The sequence below is a fragment of the Elaeis guineensis genome, chromosome 8, assembly GCF_000442705.2.
Source record: "Elaeis guineensis isolate ETL-2024a chromosome 8, EG11, whole genome shotgun sequence".
NCBI classification, from domain to species: Eukaryota; Viridiplantae; Streptophyta; class Magnoliopsida; order Arecales; family Arecaceae; genus Elaeis; species Elaeis guineensis.
Genome location: NC_026000.2, coordinates 4,635,939 through 4,651,677, shown reverse-complemented (window position 1 = coordinate 4,651,677; position 15,739 = coordinate 4,635,939). Strand labels below are relative to the sequence as shown.

The window sequence follows — 15,739 nt, the reverse complement described above, 5'->3', positions numbered from 1 at the left end:
GTCAGGGGCGAAGTCCGGACGAAGCTTACCAACGGTTGAAGTTGGCGACGGAGCCCGGCTCCCGTAGGAGTCTGGTCGGAGTCTGCTTGCAATTGAAGCTGGTGACGGAGCCCGGCTCCCGTAGGAGTCCGGGCGGAGTCTTCCTTGCAGTTGAAGTTGGTGACGGAGCCTGGCTCCCGTAGGAGTCCAGGCGGAGTCTGCTTGCAGTTGAAGTTGGTGACGGAGCCCGGCTCCCGTAGGAGTCCGGGCGGAGTCTGCTTGCAATTGAAGTTGGTGACGGAGCCCGGCTCCCGTAGGAGTCCGGGCGGAGTCTGCTTGCGGTCGGAGTTGTGGGCGGAGTTCGGCTCCCGTAGGAGTCCGGACGAGGTCTGTCTGCAGCCAGAGTCGGGGACGAGGCCCGGCTCCCGTAGGGGTCCGGACGGAGTCTTCCTGCAATTAAAGTCAGGGGCGAAGTCCGGACGAAGCTTACCAGCGGTTGAAGTTGGCGACGGAGCCCGGCTCCCGTAAGAGTCCGGGCGGAGTCTGCTTGCGGTCGGAATTATGGGCGGAGTCCGGCTCCCGTAGGAATCCGGACGAGGTCTGTCTGCAGCCGGAGTCGGGGATGAGGCCCGGCTCCCGTAGGGGTTCGGGCGGAGTCTTCCTGCAATTAAAGTCAGGGGTGAAGTCCGGACGAAGCTTACCAGCGGTTGAAGTTGGCGACGGAGCCCGGCCCCTAAGGAGTCTGCTTGCGGTCGGAGTTGTGGGCGGAGTCCGACTCCCGTAGGAGTCCGGACGAGGTCTGTCTGCAGCCGAAGTCGGGGACGAGGTCCGTCTCCCGTAGGGGTCCGGACGGAGTCTTCCTGCAATTAAAGTCAGGGGCGAAGTCCGGATGAAGCTTACCAGCGGTTGAAGTTGGCGACGGAGCCTGGCTCCCGTAGGAGTCCGGGCGAAGTCTGCTTGCAATTGAAGCTGGCGACGGGGCCCGGCTCCCGTAGGAGTCCGGGCGGAGTCTTCCTTGCAGTTGAAGTTGTGGGCGGAGTCCGGCTTCCGTAGGAGTCCGGACGAGATCTGTCTGCAGCCGGAGTCGAGGACGACTCGTGAGGGTTAATTCCGTTGAGAGCTTCGGCTGAGGGTATTTTATACCCAACACCAGTCTCCCTACTTCCGAGTTTGAATTTCGAATGAAGGAAGTACAGAGAGATTTGCACAGCCGAAGTTGTCCCCTTGAATCCTGTGTACGACCGCCTCCAGATATTTTGGGCATTAAATGTGCGCATGCTGGAGTCTTTTCGAATCGGAGCGATACGAAAGGACCCTTCGAAATTTCCGCTGGTACACTGGCCCAGGTACAGTGCAATAATGGCCCTGCCAACCGTCAGCCGCTTTTAGCCGCCTGCCGTGGCGAGTAGGACACGTGTCGAGGGCGGATCGGCCTGGGACGATTCGCGATCATTATGGCGCCGGATCCCAGGGTCTATTTAAACCCGTCCTTCCATCTTTAGGGGCCCTATTCCGCTTCAGAATTCTATCGGTACCTGCCCTTTCTTCGAGAGCCCTGTTTCTCTTGACGTCTTCTCTGGCCATAGGCGTCCTTCGAGTCATCCCTGTCCTCGCCCCTCTGCATCCCTCAAAGCGATCTAGGTTAGTCCCAGAACCTTCGTCTTTCTTCTCGCCACTTAGGGGCCCTTTCTTTGCTATTTTTTTTTTGTATTCCTCTGAGTCAGTCTCCTGTGATCTCTTGCCCTTTGTCCTGTCCGTTTTCTTCGGGATCATCAGGGTCTTCATTTGAAGGTATTCGAAATGTCTTCCGGTACCTCCGCTTCCGATGGTTCCGGGAGTTCTTCTGCCTCAACCCCCCAAGTCCCCCGTTCTGTAGATGAACCCGTACCTGGGGCGGGGCCTCGCCTGATTTTTGCGTCGGATGCCATTCCCTGCTCCTTGACTCCGGATGAACTCCTGCTGATAAGGGTTCAGTACGGAGTTCCTCCGGAGTATGACTTAGAGCTTCCTAGCCCCTCCGACCGGGCTAGCACTTCCCCATCCGGTCGCTTTTGCCTGTATCAGGAGGCGTTCCGCTCCGGGCTCCGGCTTCTGCTTCCGTCCTTTGTTGTTGCCCTCTTCCGTTTCTTAGATATCTCTTTGGCTTCAGTTGCTCCGAATTCTTTTAGGTTTTTGATAGGGTTTCTCTCCCTTTGCCACGTAGTCGAGGTCCAACTGTCCCTCTCTCTGTTTAGACATTTCTATACCTTCAAGCGTCATCCTTCGGCGAAGGACTGGTGGTATTTCTCCCCTTAGTTCGGCAAGAAGGGGTTGCTGAAAGGTGCCCCCTCTTCGATCCACAACTGGAAGGAGAAATATCTCTTCGTCCACTGCCCGACCCTGAGGCTGGGCCTGCCCCTTTAGGGCTCTCTGAGGGATTCTGTCCGCCGGAACCCCAGCCTGGGGGAGGACGACCTCCAGGCTGCCCGGAAGCTTCTCGCCTATTCCACTCCTTCCCTTCCCAACCTTCTGAGGGAGCAATTTTTGTTCAACATCGGTCTGAGCCCCCAGGATTTTGCGAGTACTTCATCTTTTTCTTTCTCTTCTTTTCTTCTGTCCTTCTTCTTTTTCTTTCTTTTTCTTCTCTCTTCTTCCTTCTCTTTTTTTTTTTTTTGTGCCACTCCTTCTTTTTTCACCCCATTATTGATTTCTGATTTTTGATTGATTTTTTTTTTTTAAGAAATAGACGTCGAAGCAGCGCGGATGCTTGCCAGGGGCCTCAGGGCCCACAAAAGAAAGGGTGCCGCGGCCTCCGGATCGGCAAAGAGGGCCAGGGCGGAGGAGTCGAGCTTGGCCGCACCCGTCCAGGCAGCTCCAGCGATCGACGTTCCCTCGGACGCCGAACCTACGGCCCCTCGGGCTTCTTCGAGGAGTCCGCCGACTGGGGCTCCCGTTTCGGGGGTCCGCTCCATGGAGGCGCCCGTAGTCGAGAGGGGGAAGAGAAGGAAGTCGGTGGCCCACAGGGTGAGTAGCCGCCGAGCCGCCGCTGACGAGTCCCTCGGTTCTGAAGAGGAGCCGGAGAATCTCTTCAATGACAGGGACTTGATCAGGCGGTTAATCGACGGCTGCATCCTGCCTGAGGTCGTCGAGAGGATCGACCGCACCGATCCTGAGCAACGGGTTTGGGACTCCCTAGGGTCCTTCCTCGAGGTAAACAAATCTTCATTTAACCGGTTATTCGACCCTTGTTCTGATCCCCTTGTCGCCCTTGCAGATTGAGCACCAGCTCCTCGCCAATATCGAGGTGACGAACCGGGCGAGGAGGGACGCCGTCCAGGTGGAAGAGCGTTGCCGGGCCGAGGTCGCTCGCCTCAAAGAAAAGGCAGCCGAAGTAGTCGCCCTCCAAGAGGCCCTGAAAAGAGAGAAACAAGCCCGAGAGGAGGAGAAGCAGACCTTGGAGGAGACGGTGAGAAAGGCGGAGGTCGAGGTCGCCAATTTGGCTGAGCAGATTCCAGTCCTGATCTCGGAGGCCAGGGTCCTTGCGGTAGAGGCGTTCAAGGCCTTCGCGGAGATGAGAGACCTGAATGTCCAATTCGATCAGGAGGCGTTCATCAAGGGGTTCGAGCTCTGCCAGGAGAAGGTGGTCAGGAAATTTTTGGAGCTCGACCTCAGCTTCCTGGGTGAGGAGTCTGAAGACGAGGTCGGTCTCTCTCTCACTACCACCGCTGCTGCAGCCCCCCTTCCAGGAATGCCGAGCTCTCCAACTCCTGCCTCTGAGGTCTGAGACCTCCGACCTTGTATCTTTCTTTTACTGCTATTTTTCTTTTACTTTTTATCTTCAAGAATCATTCAATCAATAAAGTTGAATTTCTTGTCATGAATGGCTTCTCCTTCATTCCTTTCTTCTCTCTGCTTTTCTTTCTGTGATGAGACGCGTCTTGACACTTTTGTCTCCCAATGGCAGTGCCCTGCCGAAGCACTTCCCCTGCCCCTGGGGATCCCGCTGAAGTCGACGATCCAGCGGCTGAAGAAGGAAGTTCTTCACTTGACAAAAAAGTCAAAGAAGATGGAAGGCGAGCTTCGCAGATTGAGAGAGGGTCATTCTGAAGCCACCACGGAGGCCACCCGCTTTCGGAATCTCCATGTGAAGGGGATCATGGAGTATAGCCGAAGGAAGGCGGACTTCGCGAAGGAGCTTGAGGAATACAAGAAGAGCGCCAGCGACCGAATTTGGGCTCAAGCTGCCAAGATTAGTGCTCTCAGGGTGGAACTGTCGGCTGCGAAGGAGAGGATCGGCCAGCTGGAAGGGAGCTCATCCCGGCTCTTGGCTCGGGCCGACGGCGACTGGAAGTGGTCGAAGAAGGTCTCTGACCTTCAGCAGCAGCTTTAGGACGCCGAGGTGAGCTACGACGTGCATCGGACCGGTTGGCGTAGGCAGGTGGACGAATACAAAGGGAGACTCAGGGTGGCGGCCGACGAAGTCGCCCGTCTCCAGAGGCAGCTGGCTGACAGGGCTCAACTTACTTCTGCTCGGAATTCTGATGAACTCCAGTCCCTAAGAGGAACCGTTAAAGAAATTTTGTCGTCCTTGGAGAAAGGACGGTTGAGCTGCAGCAACTGAAGATCCAACTGGCATACGAGCAGCGGGCCATCACGGACGCGGAGGCAGAATCTGAGGTCCTGAGAAAGAGGCATCGAGAGGCGGAGGCGAAAGTCAGCGACTTCGTCGGGCGCTCCAGGATGCGCTGCTGAAAAAGGGAGAGCTAGAAGAAGAAGTTGAGAATCTGAGGCAGTCCTGGATAGGGGGTGGAGTAGATAATTCTAGGTCGGAAGGAGCAGAGCTTCCCTAGGGCTCTTCTTGGCCTTCCATCTTTTCATGTATACATTTTCCTTTTGTTGTTTTGTCTCGCTTTTGTCGCTTTGCTTTTCTTCCTTTGGCCTTCTGGGCTTCGTGGTGTATATTTCGCAAATGGAATGAAAAGGAGATTTTGTGTTATCTCGTCTGCATATTGTATTAAATTGTCGTCCGTCGGACTTCTCTTGTCGTTCGACTTGTCCGATGTTGACGTCATTTGGAGGTGCCCAGTCGTCGATGCGCTGGTTTGCTTTCCTTGGTGGTCTGAACTCCGCACTACTTCGGAGGTGCCGCCGTCTTCTTGACCTGTGTCGAGAGCCTTCTTAGAGGCCGGGGGTGTTTGGTAGGGACTTTCCGTCTTTGTTGAGACGAGGTTCCTTACATCTTTGGCGTAGTTTGTCCTTCATCTGTTTCCATCGTAGTTCGTCGCTCTTCCTTTTTAATTTTCCTCCTCTTTTCAGAGTGAGGGCCCTCCTCTTGCTTTTTGCGGGGTTGCGTAAAAGTATGAAGGTGCCGTTGAGGGGCCTTTCCCCTTCATTCGATCTTGTTGGACGGTCGGATTTCGTCACCGTCAGGACGAGATTCTCCTCCTGTTCCCAACGGGGACGCGGGGGCACATAAGGGCCATCGCAAGGGTCTCTCCCCCCATCCGGTCTAGAAGAACCGGGCCTTCGATTTTGCTCATGTCAGGACGAGGTTCTCCTCCTGTTCCTGACATGGCCGTGGGGGCACATTAGGGCATTGTAAGGCCTCTCCCCCCATCCGATCTAAAAGAATCGGGCCTTTGACTTTGCTCATGTCAGGACGAGGTTCTCCTCCTGTTCCTGACATGGCTGTGGGGGCACATTAGGGCGTTGTAAGGCCTCTCCCCCCATCCGGTCTAAAAGAACCGGGCCTTTGACTTTGCTCATGTCAGGACGAGATTCTCCTCCTGTTCCTGACATGGCTGTGGGGGCACATTAGGGTGTTGTAAGGCCTCTCCCCCCATCCGGTCTAAAAGAACCGGGCCTTTGACTTTACTTATGTCAGGACGAGGTTCTCCTCCTGTTCCTGACATGGCTGTGGGGGCGCGTTAGGGCGTTGTAAGGCCTCTCCCCCAATCGATCTCAAGATAATCGGACTTTCATTTTAGTTATGTTAGGATGAGGTTTTCCTTCCGTTCCTAACATAACCTTGTTTTAATTGTTTGAAGGGGTTATCCCCAGTCGTAACAAATCCATGCCAAATGGGAGGAGCATGCAAAGTCAAAAGGAATTTAGATTCAGGGCAAAGTCATAAGCGATACCTTTACAGATTTTTGAGTTCCATGGTCGTGGAAGGTCTGCTCCTCCTTGAGGCCCTCCAGCGATGGAGTCGATGGTCCCAATTAGAGGCCGATCTCCGGGCTGCTCCTCCCTCCTTGGCGGTTCAGGTTGCGGCAGGGCCCTTGGCCGATCTTCTCTACCCTCAGGCCGATGTCGGATGAATCTGTCGAGTCGACCTCGTCGGATGAGCTCCTCGATCTCGTCTCGGAGCTAGATGCATTCCTCCGTATTGTGGCCGTGGTCGCGGTGGTAGAGACAGAACTTGTTGGGGTTGCGCTTCTCGGGGTGTGTGCGCATCCTCTCTGGCCTAGAGAGCTGCTCCCGACCTCCATCAGTACCTGGGCCTTCGAAGCATTAAGGGGGGCGTAGTTGCGGAATCTTTCGGTGGAGAACCCCGTCGAACCCAGCGATCCGGACTTCTCTGCCTGCGTACCTGGGGTGGAGTATGGACACGCTTGTGCCCAAGAGGGGATCGAGAACACGGCCGAGCTTCTCTCGACCTTTTTTTGACTGCGGGCTTACTCGAGTCTCCCGCCTGCTGCTCTCTCGCGGTCTCCTCATCCTTCATTTTGAAGGCTTCTTCCGCTCGGGCGTACCCTTCAGCCCGAGCCAACAAATCAGCAAAATCCCTGGGTACTTCTTCTCCAGGGAGAACAAAAGGTCATTCTTCTGAAGGCCGCCCTTCAGAGCGGCCATTGCGACTGATTGGTCCAAATTCCGGACCTCCAGCGCTGCGACGTTGAAACGGTTGATGTAGGCCTGAATGGACTCTCCTTCCCTCTGCTTGATATTGATGAGGGACTCCGAACCCTTCTGGGGGCGCCGGCTACTGACAAAATGGACCACGAATTGGTGGCTCATCTGATCGAAGGAAAAGATGGTATCCGACTTTAGCATCGAGTACCAGTTTCTCGTCGCTCCCTTCAAGGTGGATGGGAAGGCTCGGCATAGAATGGCGTCGGGAGCGCCATGAAGCAGCATCATCATCCGGAAGGCTTCCAGATGATCAACCGGGTTCGAAGTCCCGTCGCAGCTTTCGAACTTGGGAAGCTTGAAGTTTGGCGGGATCGGTTCCTGCATGATCATTTGAGAAAAGGGAGGGTTAGTGCAAATATCCTCACCATAAGTGGGGGGAGCATGGCGGAGTTCTTCGATCCGCCGGTTCATCTCTTGGAGTCTCCGGTCCAGAAAATCCTCTCGACTTTGGGTCTCGAGGATCCTCTAGCAGAATGGGGGCAGGGATCTTCCAGAGGTGGAGTCGTGATCCAATTGAGGGCTTTCCACCCTCGGGTTCGTCTTCCCAGGAAAGACGGGACGGCTGGCCCAAGTGGCCCGCCCCACCGCCGGATTCTGGTGTTCCAGTGACACCCTTTCCAGACGTACTGATGCCTGCGGCTGCTGTTGCTGCTGCATGGCCTGCACAGCTTCAGTGAGGCCTCTGACCTGCTGCGCTAGCAGATCAAACTGCTCCGCGCCGACCGCCGTCGCTGGAGGAGGAGGAGGAGGTTGGGAAACAGGAGGTGAGGCCGGAGCCTGAGATCTAGCCGCGGAGGCCGTGGATCGTCGTGTGGACGCCTTGCGGGGAGGCATCGAGCAAAGACCAAGTGGAGGGAGGAGGAGAGGACATCGGAAAAGATGCCCGGAGACGGTCCCGTTGAGCGCTCCTTTAAGAACAAGGATACTGTGAAGACACACCCCTTCCTCTAGCGCCAATCCTGTTGGTGCAAAAATCCGCCTGCGCCGGAGAAGCTAGAGTCGAGGGAGTCACGGTCGCCACTGGGACCTGCAAAAGAAGTCTAAACCGGAGGTGGGGTTACTCCGGCAAGACCCTCCGACGCTCAAGTCAGTTCTCTGCCTCAACAATAATGGAGTGCTCGAACGAAAATTTTAGCAGAGTTTCTAGATAAAAATGAGAGCTTAGCCTATAACGTATCTGGGGTCTCCCCTTTTATAGGCGGAGGGAGCAATAGACTGATAGCGATGTCTGTAACCGTCTGGTCGTGGGCTGCCCAGGGTCAGGCAGAGTTTGTTGCGAAGAGCAGTGGAGTAGACCCGTGGCTATCACCGAAGTACGCCACGTGGAGTCTGCCGCAGGGAGTGGAGCGGCGTCGGTTGTCGCGACTTGCCAGAGGATGGAAGAATCGCGCGGTATCCGTCGCAGGAAGTGGAGCAGGATCGTGGGCATCATAGCGGTCTGTCAGGGAGTAATGGAGCCGCGCGGAATCCGTCGCAGGAAGTGGAGCAGGATCGTGGCCGTTGCTGCGTCACGCCAGGGAGTGCAGATCTGTCGGCTGAAGTTCGGCTGGAGCGTCTGGCGGAGAGGGGTGGTTAGCTATCCATTTGAGAGGAGTCCGAAGTCTGGCTCCCGTAAGAGTCCGGACGAAGTCTTCCTTTAGCCGGAGTCGGGGATGAGGCCCGGCTCCCGTAGGGGTCCGGGCGGAGTCTTCCTGCAATTAAAGTCAGGGGCGAAATCTGGCTCCCGTAGGAGTCCGGACGAAGCTTACCAGCGGTTGAAGTTGGTGACGGAGCCCGGCTCCCGTAGGAGTCCGGGCGGAGTCTGCTTGCGGTCGGAGTTGTGGGCGGAGTCCGGCTCCCGTAGGAGTCCGGACGAGGTCTGTCTGCAGCCGGAGTCGGGGACGAGGCCCGACTCCCGTAGGGGTCCGGACGGAGTCTTCCTGCAATTAAAGTCAGAGGCGAAGTCCGGACGAAGCTTACTAGCGGTTGAAGTTAGCGACGGAGCCCGACTCCCGTAGGAGTCCGGGCGGATTCTGCTTGCAATTGAAGCTGGTGACGGAGCCCGGCTCTCGTAGGAGTCCGGGCGGAGTCTTCCTTGCAGTTGAAGTTGGTGACGGAGCCTGGCTCCCGTAGGAGTCCGGGCGGAGTCTGCTTGCAGTTGAAGTTGGTGACGGAGCCCTACTCCCGTAGGAATCCGGGCGGAGTCTGCTTGCAGTTGAAGTTGGTGACGGAGCCCGGCTCCCGTAGGAGTCCGGGCAGAGTCTGCTTGCGGTCGGAGTTGTGGGTGGAGTCCGGCTTCCGTAGGAGTCCGGACGAGGTCTGTCTGCAGCCGGAGTCGGGGACGAGGCCCGGCTCCCGTAGGGGTCCGGGCGGAGTCTTCCTGCAATTAAAGTCAGGGGCGAAGTCCGGACGAAGCTTACCAGCGGTTGAAGTTGGCGACGGAGCCCGGCTCCCGTAGGAGTCCGGGCGGAGTCTGCTTGCGGTCGGAATTGTGGGCGGAGTCCGGCTCCCGTAGGAGTCCGGACGAGGTCTGTCCGCAGCCGGAGTCGGGGACGAGGCCCGGCTCCCGTAGGGGTTCGGGCGGAGTCTTCCTGCAATTAAAGTCAGGGGCGAAGTCCGGACGAAACTTACCAGCGGTTGAAGTTGGCGACGGAGCCCGGCTCCCGTAGGAGTCCGGGTGGAGTCTGCTTGCGGTCGGAGTTGTGGGCGGAGTCCGGCTCCCGTAGGAGTCCGGACGAGGTCTGTCTGCAGCCGGAGTCGGAGACGAGGCCCGGCTCCCGTAGGGGTTCGGGCGGAGTCTTCCTGCAATTAAAGTCAGGGGCGAAGTCCGGACGAAGCTTACCAGCGGTTGAAGTTGGCGACGGAGTCCGGCCCCGTAGGAGTCCGGGTGGAGTCTGCTTGCAATTGAAGCTGGCGATGGAGCCCGGCTCCCGTAGGAGTCCGGGCGGAGTCTTCCTTGCAGTTGAAGTTGTGGGCGAAGTCCGGCTCCCGTAGGAGTCCGGACGAGGTCTGTCTGCAGCCGGAGTCGGAGACGACTCGTGAGGGTTAATCCCGTTGAGAACTTCGGCTGAGGGTATTTTATACCCAACACCATCTTTTTGAACTCCCATTGAATGTCTAAACGTTCAACTATAACATAATGTTATAATGCACAAATTAAAGCCTTCCATCCAGGAAATTTCAAGGAGAGAGAAATTTGTAGAAAAGACAATACGAAGGCTCAGAAGACCTTTGAATCTTATCATAAATTCAGTTGTTATTGAGCAACGACCATGCCGATCTGGCAATCTCAGGGATTTGTCACTTCTCATAATCTTGCTGCTGTTACCTCCACGGGCCTGGCTAGCACGCTTATGTGGTGGTGGTGTTTTCCCACTTCTTATCAAAGTATCTTCTCTGAAATCTGATCACAATTACCAGCGTCCCTTTCACTTGCAATTGTTGTGCACCAAGGTATATAGGACGCTATGTTTAAGTTGTATGGAATGCAATACTTGATGCAAAGCGAAGGGGAAAGAATAAACTGTCTCTTTGTGCAGCAAATTTTATTGTAGAAAACGAGTAAGATTTGAAGTAAATCGCCTAGTATGACGTAATAAATTTTCATATGTGGGCATTTCTTCATTACTGTAGTATTGCCATGTCAATCACTAACTCTTTTTGTAAGATTAAGGAATTTTTCTTTGAAATCCTTTTTGAGTTAACATTTTATTCTCTCCTCTTTCTTCGTACCGACGTGGAGCTCAGCATTATGTTCTTACTCTCTCTTGATAGCTTAGAGTTGGCTGGCTTCATTAGAGCATATAATTTTTTACTATTTAGGTCCATTATTTTATGAGGCATTACATTTGCTTGTTTAGTTTGCCATGTGAGGAATTGCTTGGTGCCTCAACCTGTAAGCAGGATAGACTCACCAGAAAAGAGCAATAAATCTACCAGAAAACATACTATTGTTGCAGGAAGCAAGCAAAGGTGCTGATATTTAGAATTGCACTCCAGATGTGCTCACTCCAATTCCTTCAGGTTCACCATACAATTTAGGGCCTATTTGGATTCATGAGCTTGAAATTCCAAGGGATTTATGGGTCAGACCAATATAATTACAAAAAATAAGCTTGGATTAGGCTTGTATTCAAAAACACCTGGGAGCAGATAGAGTGGGCTAGTCTAAATCATCTAAGAGTGGCTTGGTTGGATCCAAAATCCTATGAGATTTGTGAATTAGGCCAGTACAATCACAAAAAGTATTAAATTATATGTGGGTCATTTTTTTCTCTTTATGAGATTAGAGCCTATCCACTCAAAAAGTAGTTCTGGATACTTATAAACATAAGGCTAACTAAGCCGTTTTGGTGGTTGGCCCACAAATATTAGAGATTTTGGGCTGAACCATCCAAATAGGCTTTTGCAACAACGGTTGCTTGTTCCATGAAAGATGCACAGTCCAATGTATATAATTGTATTCTTTAGTATTTATTCTTCTTGGCCAATCTTGACAAATGATAAAAATGGACGCAGGGCAGGTTATATAATAAGGTAATATATTAATGATTCTAGGACAAGCATGATGGTCATTGATAAGTATGAAATATTCTCAGAGAGACAAGATGGTTGCTTCGATGCTTCCACAAGTGGATCAAGCACCGAAACTGCTGGCCAAGCAAGTTGTTGCTCCAACATGATGAAGTGCAAGATTATACTGCTTGATATTTTACTTTCAGTAAAGTTTGCTTTTCTGAATGATTTACTTTGTAGAGATTCCAAGACAAGTCCAAGAACATATTCGGCTTCAGCCTGATAAATAAAAATTAAAAAATGGAGATCATGAGCAATCTACTGAATTAGTTTATCAAGACATTCAACAAGTAAAGCGTGTAGCAGGCTCTCCATCTTATGTTTATAGCATGACTCAAGGGCTGGCTGATATATCTTGTGGACTTGTCTGATGTCATACAACTTCAATACTCTCAGCGATCCAGTTCTTGTTATGTATCTTCTAGCGAGTCTGCATTTTATTGTCGATCTGCTAAGGACGTGCTTATATGCTCATAGTGAGTCTGTATTTTGATTTGTACTCACAAGTTTCTCCATTTGTTTCCTGTGTTCTTTGGAGAATTTGGTGCTTCTTAGTCTGTTGCGCTACCATATTGTCATTTACACTTTCCTCTTCCGTTTCCCACCCTTTCAATGAAGATGCCGAGAAATAGGACACATTGTCATTATTATGCAAACCTTTGCAATTTGGTCATCAGATTCTTACATTCTTCATACTCCTATTTGTTCTGGAAGTCGCTGGTGTACCAAAGCTTACCTTTTCTTGTTGAGTTCTTCCGCCACATCATTTACAAGGACAAATTCTACGAGTCCAGAAATTATTTTTGATTACATGATGTGTCATTCATTAGTTAATGGGTTGTGGAACATGGTCGAAGTATGAACTACTCATCATGTGTGGTGTTTCAATGATCCAGTGCAATGCCAACATAATTGCAACAGAGAAGAATCACAATATCTTGTTGCAGTAATTTGTTGTTGTTTTACAATGTCAATTAATGGCCATTGTCTATGAGTCTAAAACTTCCAGGCACAGCTAAATGGTCTTTTCTTATTCTTTTGATGGATAACTTCTCTGTGGTTACAATCTTACGACAATACTGAAATTTAAATTTTTCTTGGAACTTGAATTTAAATTCGTGGATTCAAAGTTCCTCTTAGCTGAATTTTTGCTATATTTCATGCTGGGCATACATCTTCAATCACCAATAACTCCTTTTATCTATTTAAAAATGGAATATCTCATGTCTAATACTTCGAACAGGTGTGGAAGAATTCCCAAAAAATGGTCAAGAAATGGCATCCTATCAGAAGCGGGTCAACGTCATGAGAGGTTGTAGATTGTGTACGTCATGACAGTCTCTCTCTCCCTCTTTCATCGAGAGGACCTCTCTTCCCGACTAGTCCTAAGCAAAAGGGAAAAAGCTGGGAGCTTTACATATCTTGCGCTATCCATACCGGCTTTAACTCATCAAGAATTCCAATTCCAATTTCAAACCCAAAAAAAAATAAACATAAGAGAGAGAAAATGAAGGACATCGAATTTATCTTTCTTTTTCAACAAAAAAAAACAAACAATCAAAAAAATGATCACTCGACAAAACAAACAGACGATCCTCCATCAATAATTCTACACCTCAACTGGCTGCAGAGGGTTCGACGAAGAGCGGCGACGCATCTCGCCCACCGAGATCCATGGACGACTTGGTCGACAGCGGCGGGGCGACGTACCGGGCGGAGAATCCCCGGTGGGCAACGTCGTCGTCGGTCTCGCTGTCCATTCCATCGTCAAAGTTGAGGGAGTAGCTGAGGGGGTCGTACCCGAACCTGCTCCTCGGCAACCCGCCGCCGCTACCACCGCGGCGGGCGTAGCGGCGGACCCGTCGGATGAAGGTCTTCCAGCGTGGGCCGGCCAACATCTCGGACCACTCTCTCACCTTCATCAATGTCCTCCATCCCGCCGTCCACCAGCAGCGCCGCTTGGTGGGCGCTGCCTCGGCCGGCGCTATCCGTTCCCAGGATTTTGTGCCGGGCCAGGGCACCCAGAAGCAGCAGCATCCGCGGTTGGCAAACGACAGCTCGGCGCTTGCCAGCACCAGCTCTTCGGATTGGTCCGCTCGGGTGTTAGAATCCATACGGATAGCGCCGATTAAGAAAAAAAATAATTAGATGGAGAATGGATCGGCTTGTTAAATGAAATGGAGATTGGAGCAGATGTCCATTGAGATTGGCAGAGGAGAGAAGGGGCAAGAAGGAACACCAGACCCTAATCCTCCCAATTACCTACTCCTTCCCTCCCCCGTGCCCCTCTCTCTCGTCGGCTTTGGAGGGAGGAGGGCTGGGGAGGAGGAAGGGTAAGGGGGAGGGGTGGGTAAAAGAGCGGGCAGGAGGGACGAACCGGCGGACGGATTTGCCAGCTGTTTTCCGATGCAGTGGTGGCAACGGGTGGATGCAGTGAACGGGGGGAGGACGTTTTGGGTTGTGGGTCCCGTGGGGCGACCCGGTAATCCCGGATAACGGTCCGAATTGGAAAAATAGGATGCACGCCATGTTTCTTTCCCTGTCTCCATCGCCTCCGCGTGCTACTGGTAATTGGGAACGCGCGGGAGTTTGCCGCGGCGATTTGCATGCCAGGATCATCATGGTTTTAATATATTCTGGGACCCTATATTCATGGCCTTTGTGTTTTTTTTTTTTTTTTCCCCTTTTGCCAACATCTAAGCTGGTTTTTTTTTCCTGATCGTTGTTCACCAATCAAGCCTCGTCGTCTTTCACCTAAAAAGGTGCCACTGGATTATTGGCGCAAGTTTCACACTATAGGCTGATGAATTGGATTATCGATCTTGATTTATTTTTTCATCCAAATCTATCCGGATATGAATAAAACTTTAAACATTCAATTAATATCGATATCTATGTCCATATTTGTAAAAAAAATATATAGATATAGATAGACGAGTATTTGATTTGTATTCGAATATTTAATTTTATTTATAATTCTATTTAATTTTATATACTAATTATAAATTTTTTAAAAAATAAATACCCATATTAACACTATTAACTTAATTTACTTTTCATTTAATAATATTTTTATTATATATTCATAAATTTAATTATCTAACTTATATTTGTATTTATATCCATACCATCACCATTCTATAAAACGATATCAATATGAATATGGACATCCGACTAATATTCATATTTGTATCCGCATTCATTAAATAAAACACATATAGATATAGATAACTAGCTTCGATCCATATCTGATCTGATTTCAGTCCTATAAATATGATATTGATAACTTAATCTACTATTATACCAATTTATGAATGTGATCACCGGTTATTGAACCGGTGATTCACTAATTACTTACGCTATTCAATTTCATTATTCTACGAAGTTATTTTAAATCCATGTATTTTACATCAAAAATTTAATTAAGCTTAAGCTCTCTTAGAAATAATATGAATTAGTGTTACCAACTAATGTTTAAGATCTCATTTAGTGGGATTTTGAAAGTCATACCTTGGTCCCATGGAATTTAATATATTTTTTCTGGTAAACTGAATATATCACATGAATCTTGTATAGATACATCCATCAGAATTAGTATGCAAAACATTCATAAACTGGGAGAGAGCCGTAGAAGAAGATGTCTAATTAGTTAATAGGTGATTCTATGATAGTTATCGGATGATTTTTTGATTTGTCTCCAATTGAGATTGTTGAAAATTACTGTAATCACCATTATCTTTTGAGATTTTGTACATTTATAGAGAAATGGACAGAAGTGCACAATGTTGTCAATTGGATGGCATCCCACGTGATGAATTATACGAGATCTACTCTATAGACGTACTCTGCTGATCTGCCTATCCAATTTTATAATATTTTATTGCCTAACTCTAATGGATGTACTTATTCTTGTTAGATTTAAATCATCCGACGACAAAAAAAAAAAAAGGTCGTTGGGGTGCACGGTGCGAACCAACTTTCAGTCTCTCGCTCCTCTCTCCTTCCTTACTCTTTCGGGTGCGGGTTTTCGGCCGCGATGGAGAAGAACGGGCTCTCTGGTCTTCTTGGTGGTCTTATTTTGGTGTTTTTGCCTCGGTTTCGGCCGCTTCGCTGGCACGTGGATATCGCTTCCTCTTCTAGTTTTGTCTTTATATATCTCCACTGAGCTTTCTTGATTTCGATCTCGAATCACTCTTCTAGTTTTGTCTTGAGCTTTCTAGATTTCGATCTCGAATCACCAAAACCAATATCAGCAATGGCAACAAAGCTGGGCAAATTCATGGCTGGTGCAAGAAAGTTTCTAATTCCAAAA

The 15,739-nt window shown here is 50.6% G+C and overlaps 1 protein-coding gene across 1 annotated transcript; it reads right to left on the bottom strand.

The window, feature by feature from the left end:
- Positions 1 to 12,868: 12,868 nt before the first annotated feature.
- LOC105050685 (uncharacterized) lies at positions 12,869 to 13,872 on the bottom strand. Its single transcript, XM_010930799.4, has one exon. It carries the CDS (start codon positions 13,539 to 13,541, stop codon positions 13,044 to 13,046), a length of 498 nt encoding a protein of 165 aa, XP_010929101.2. The 5' UTR covers positions 13,542 to 13,872; the 3' UTR covers positions 12,869 to 13,043.
- Positions 13,873 to 15,739: the final 1,867 nt, after the last annotated feature.

Coding starts and splice junctions, on each gene's coding strand:
- LOC105050685 (XM_010930799.4), bottom strand. CDS start 13,541: ATGGATTCTAACACCCGAGCGGACCAATCCGAAGAGCTGGTGCTGGCA.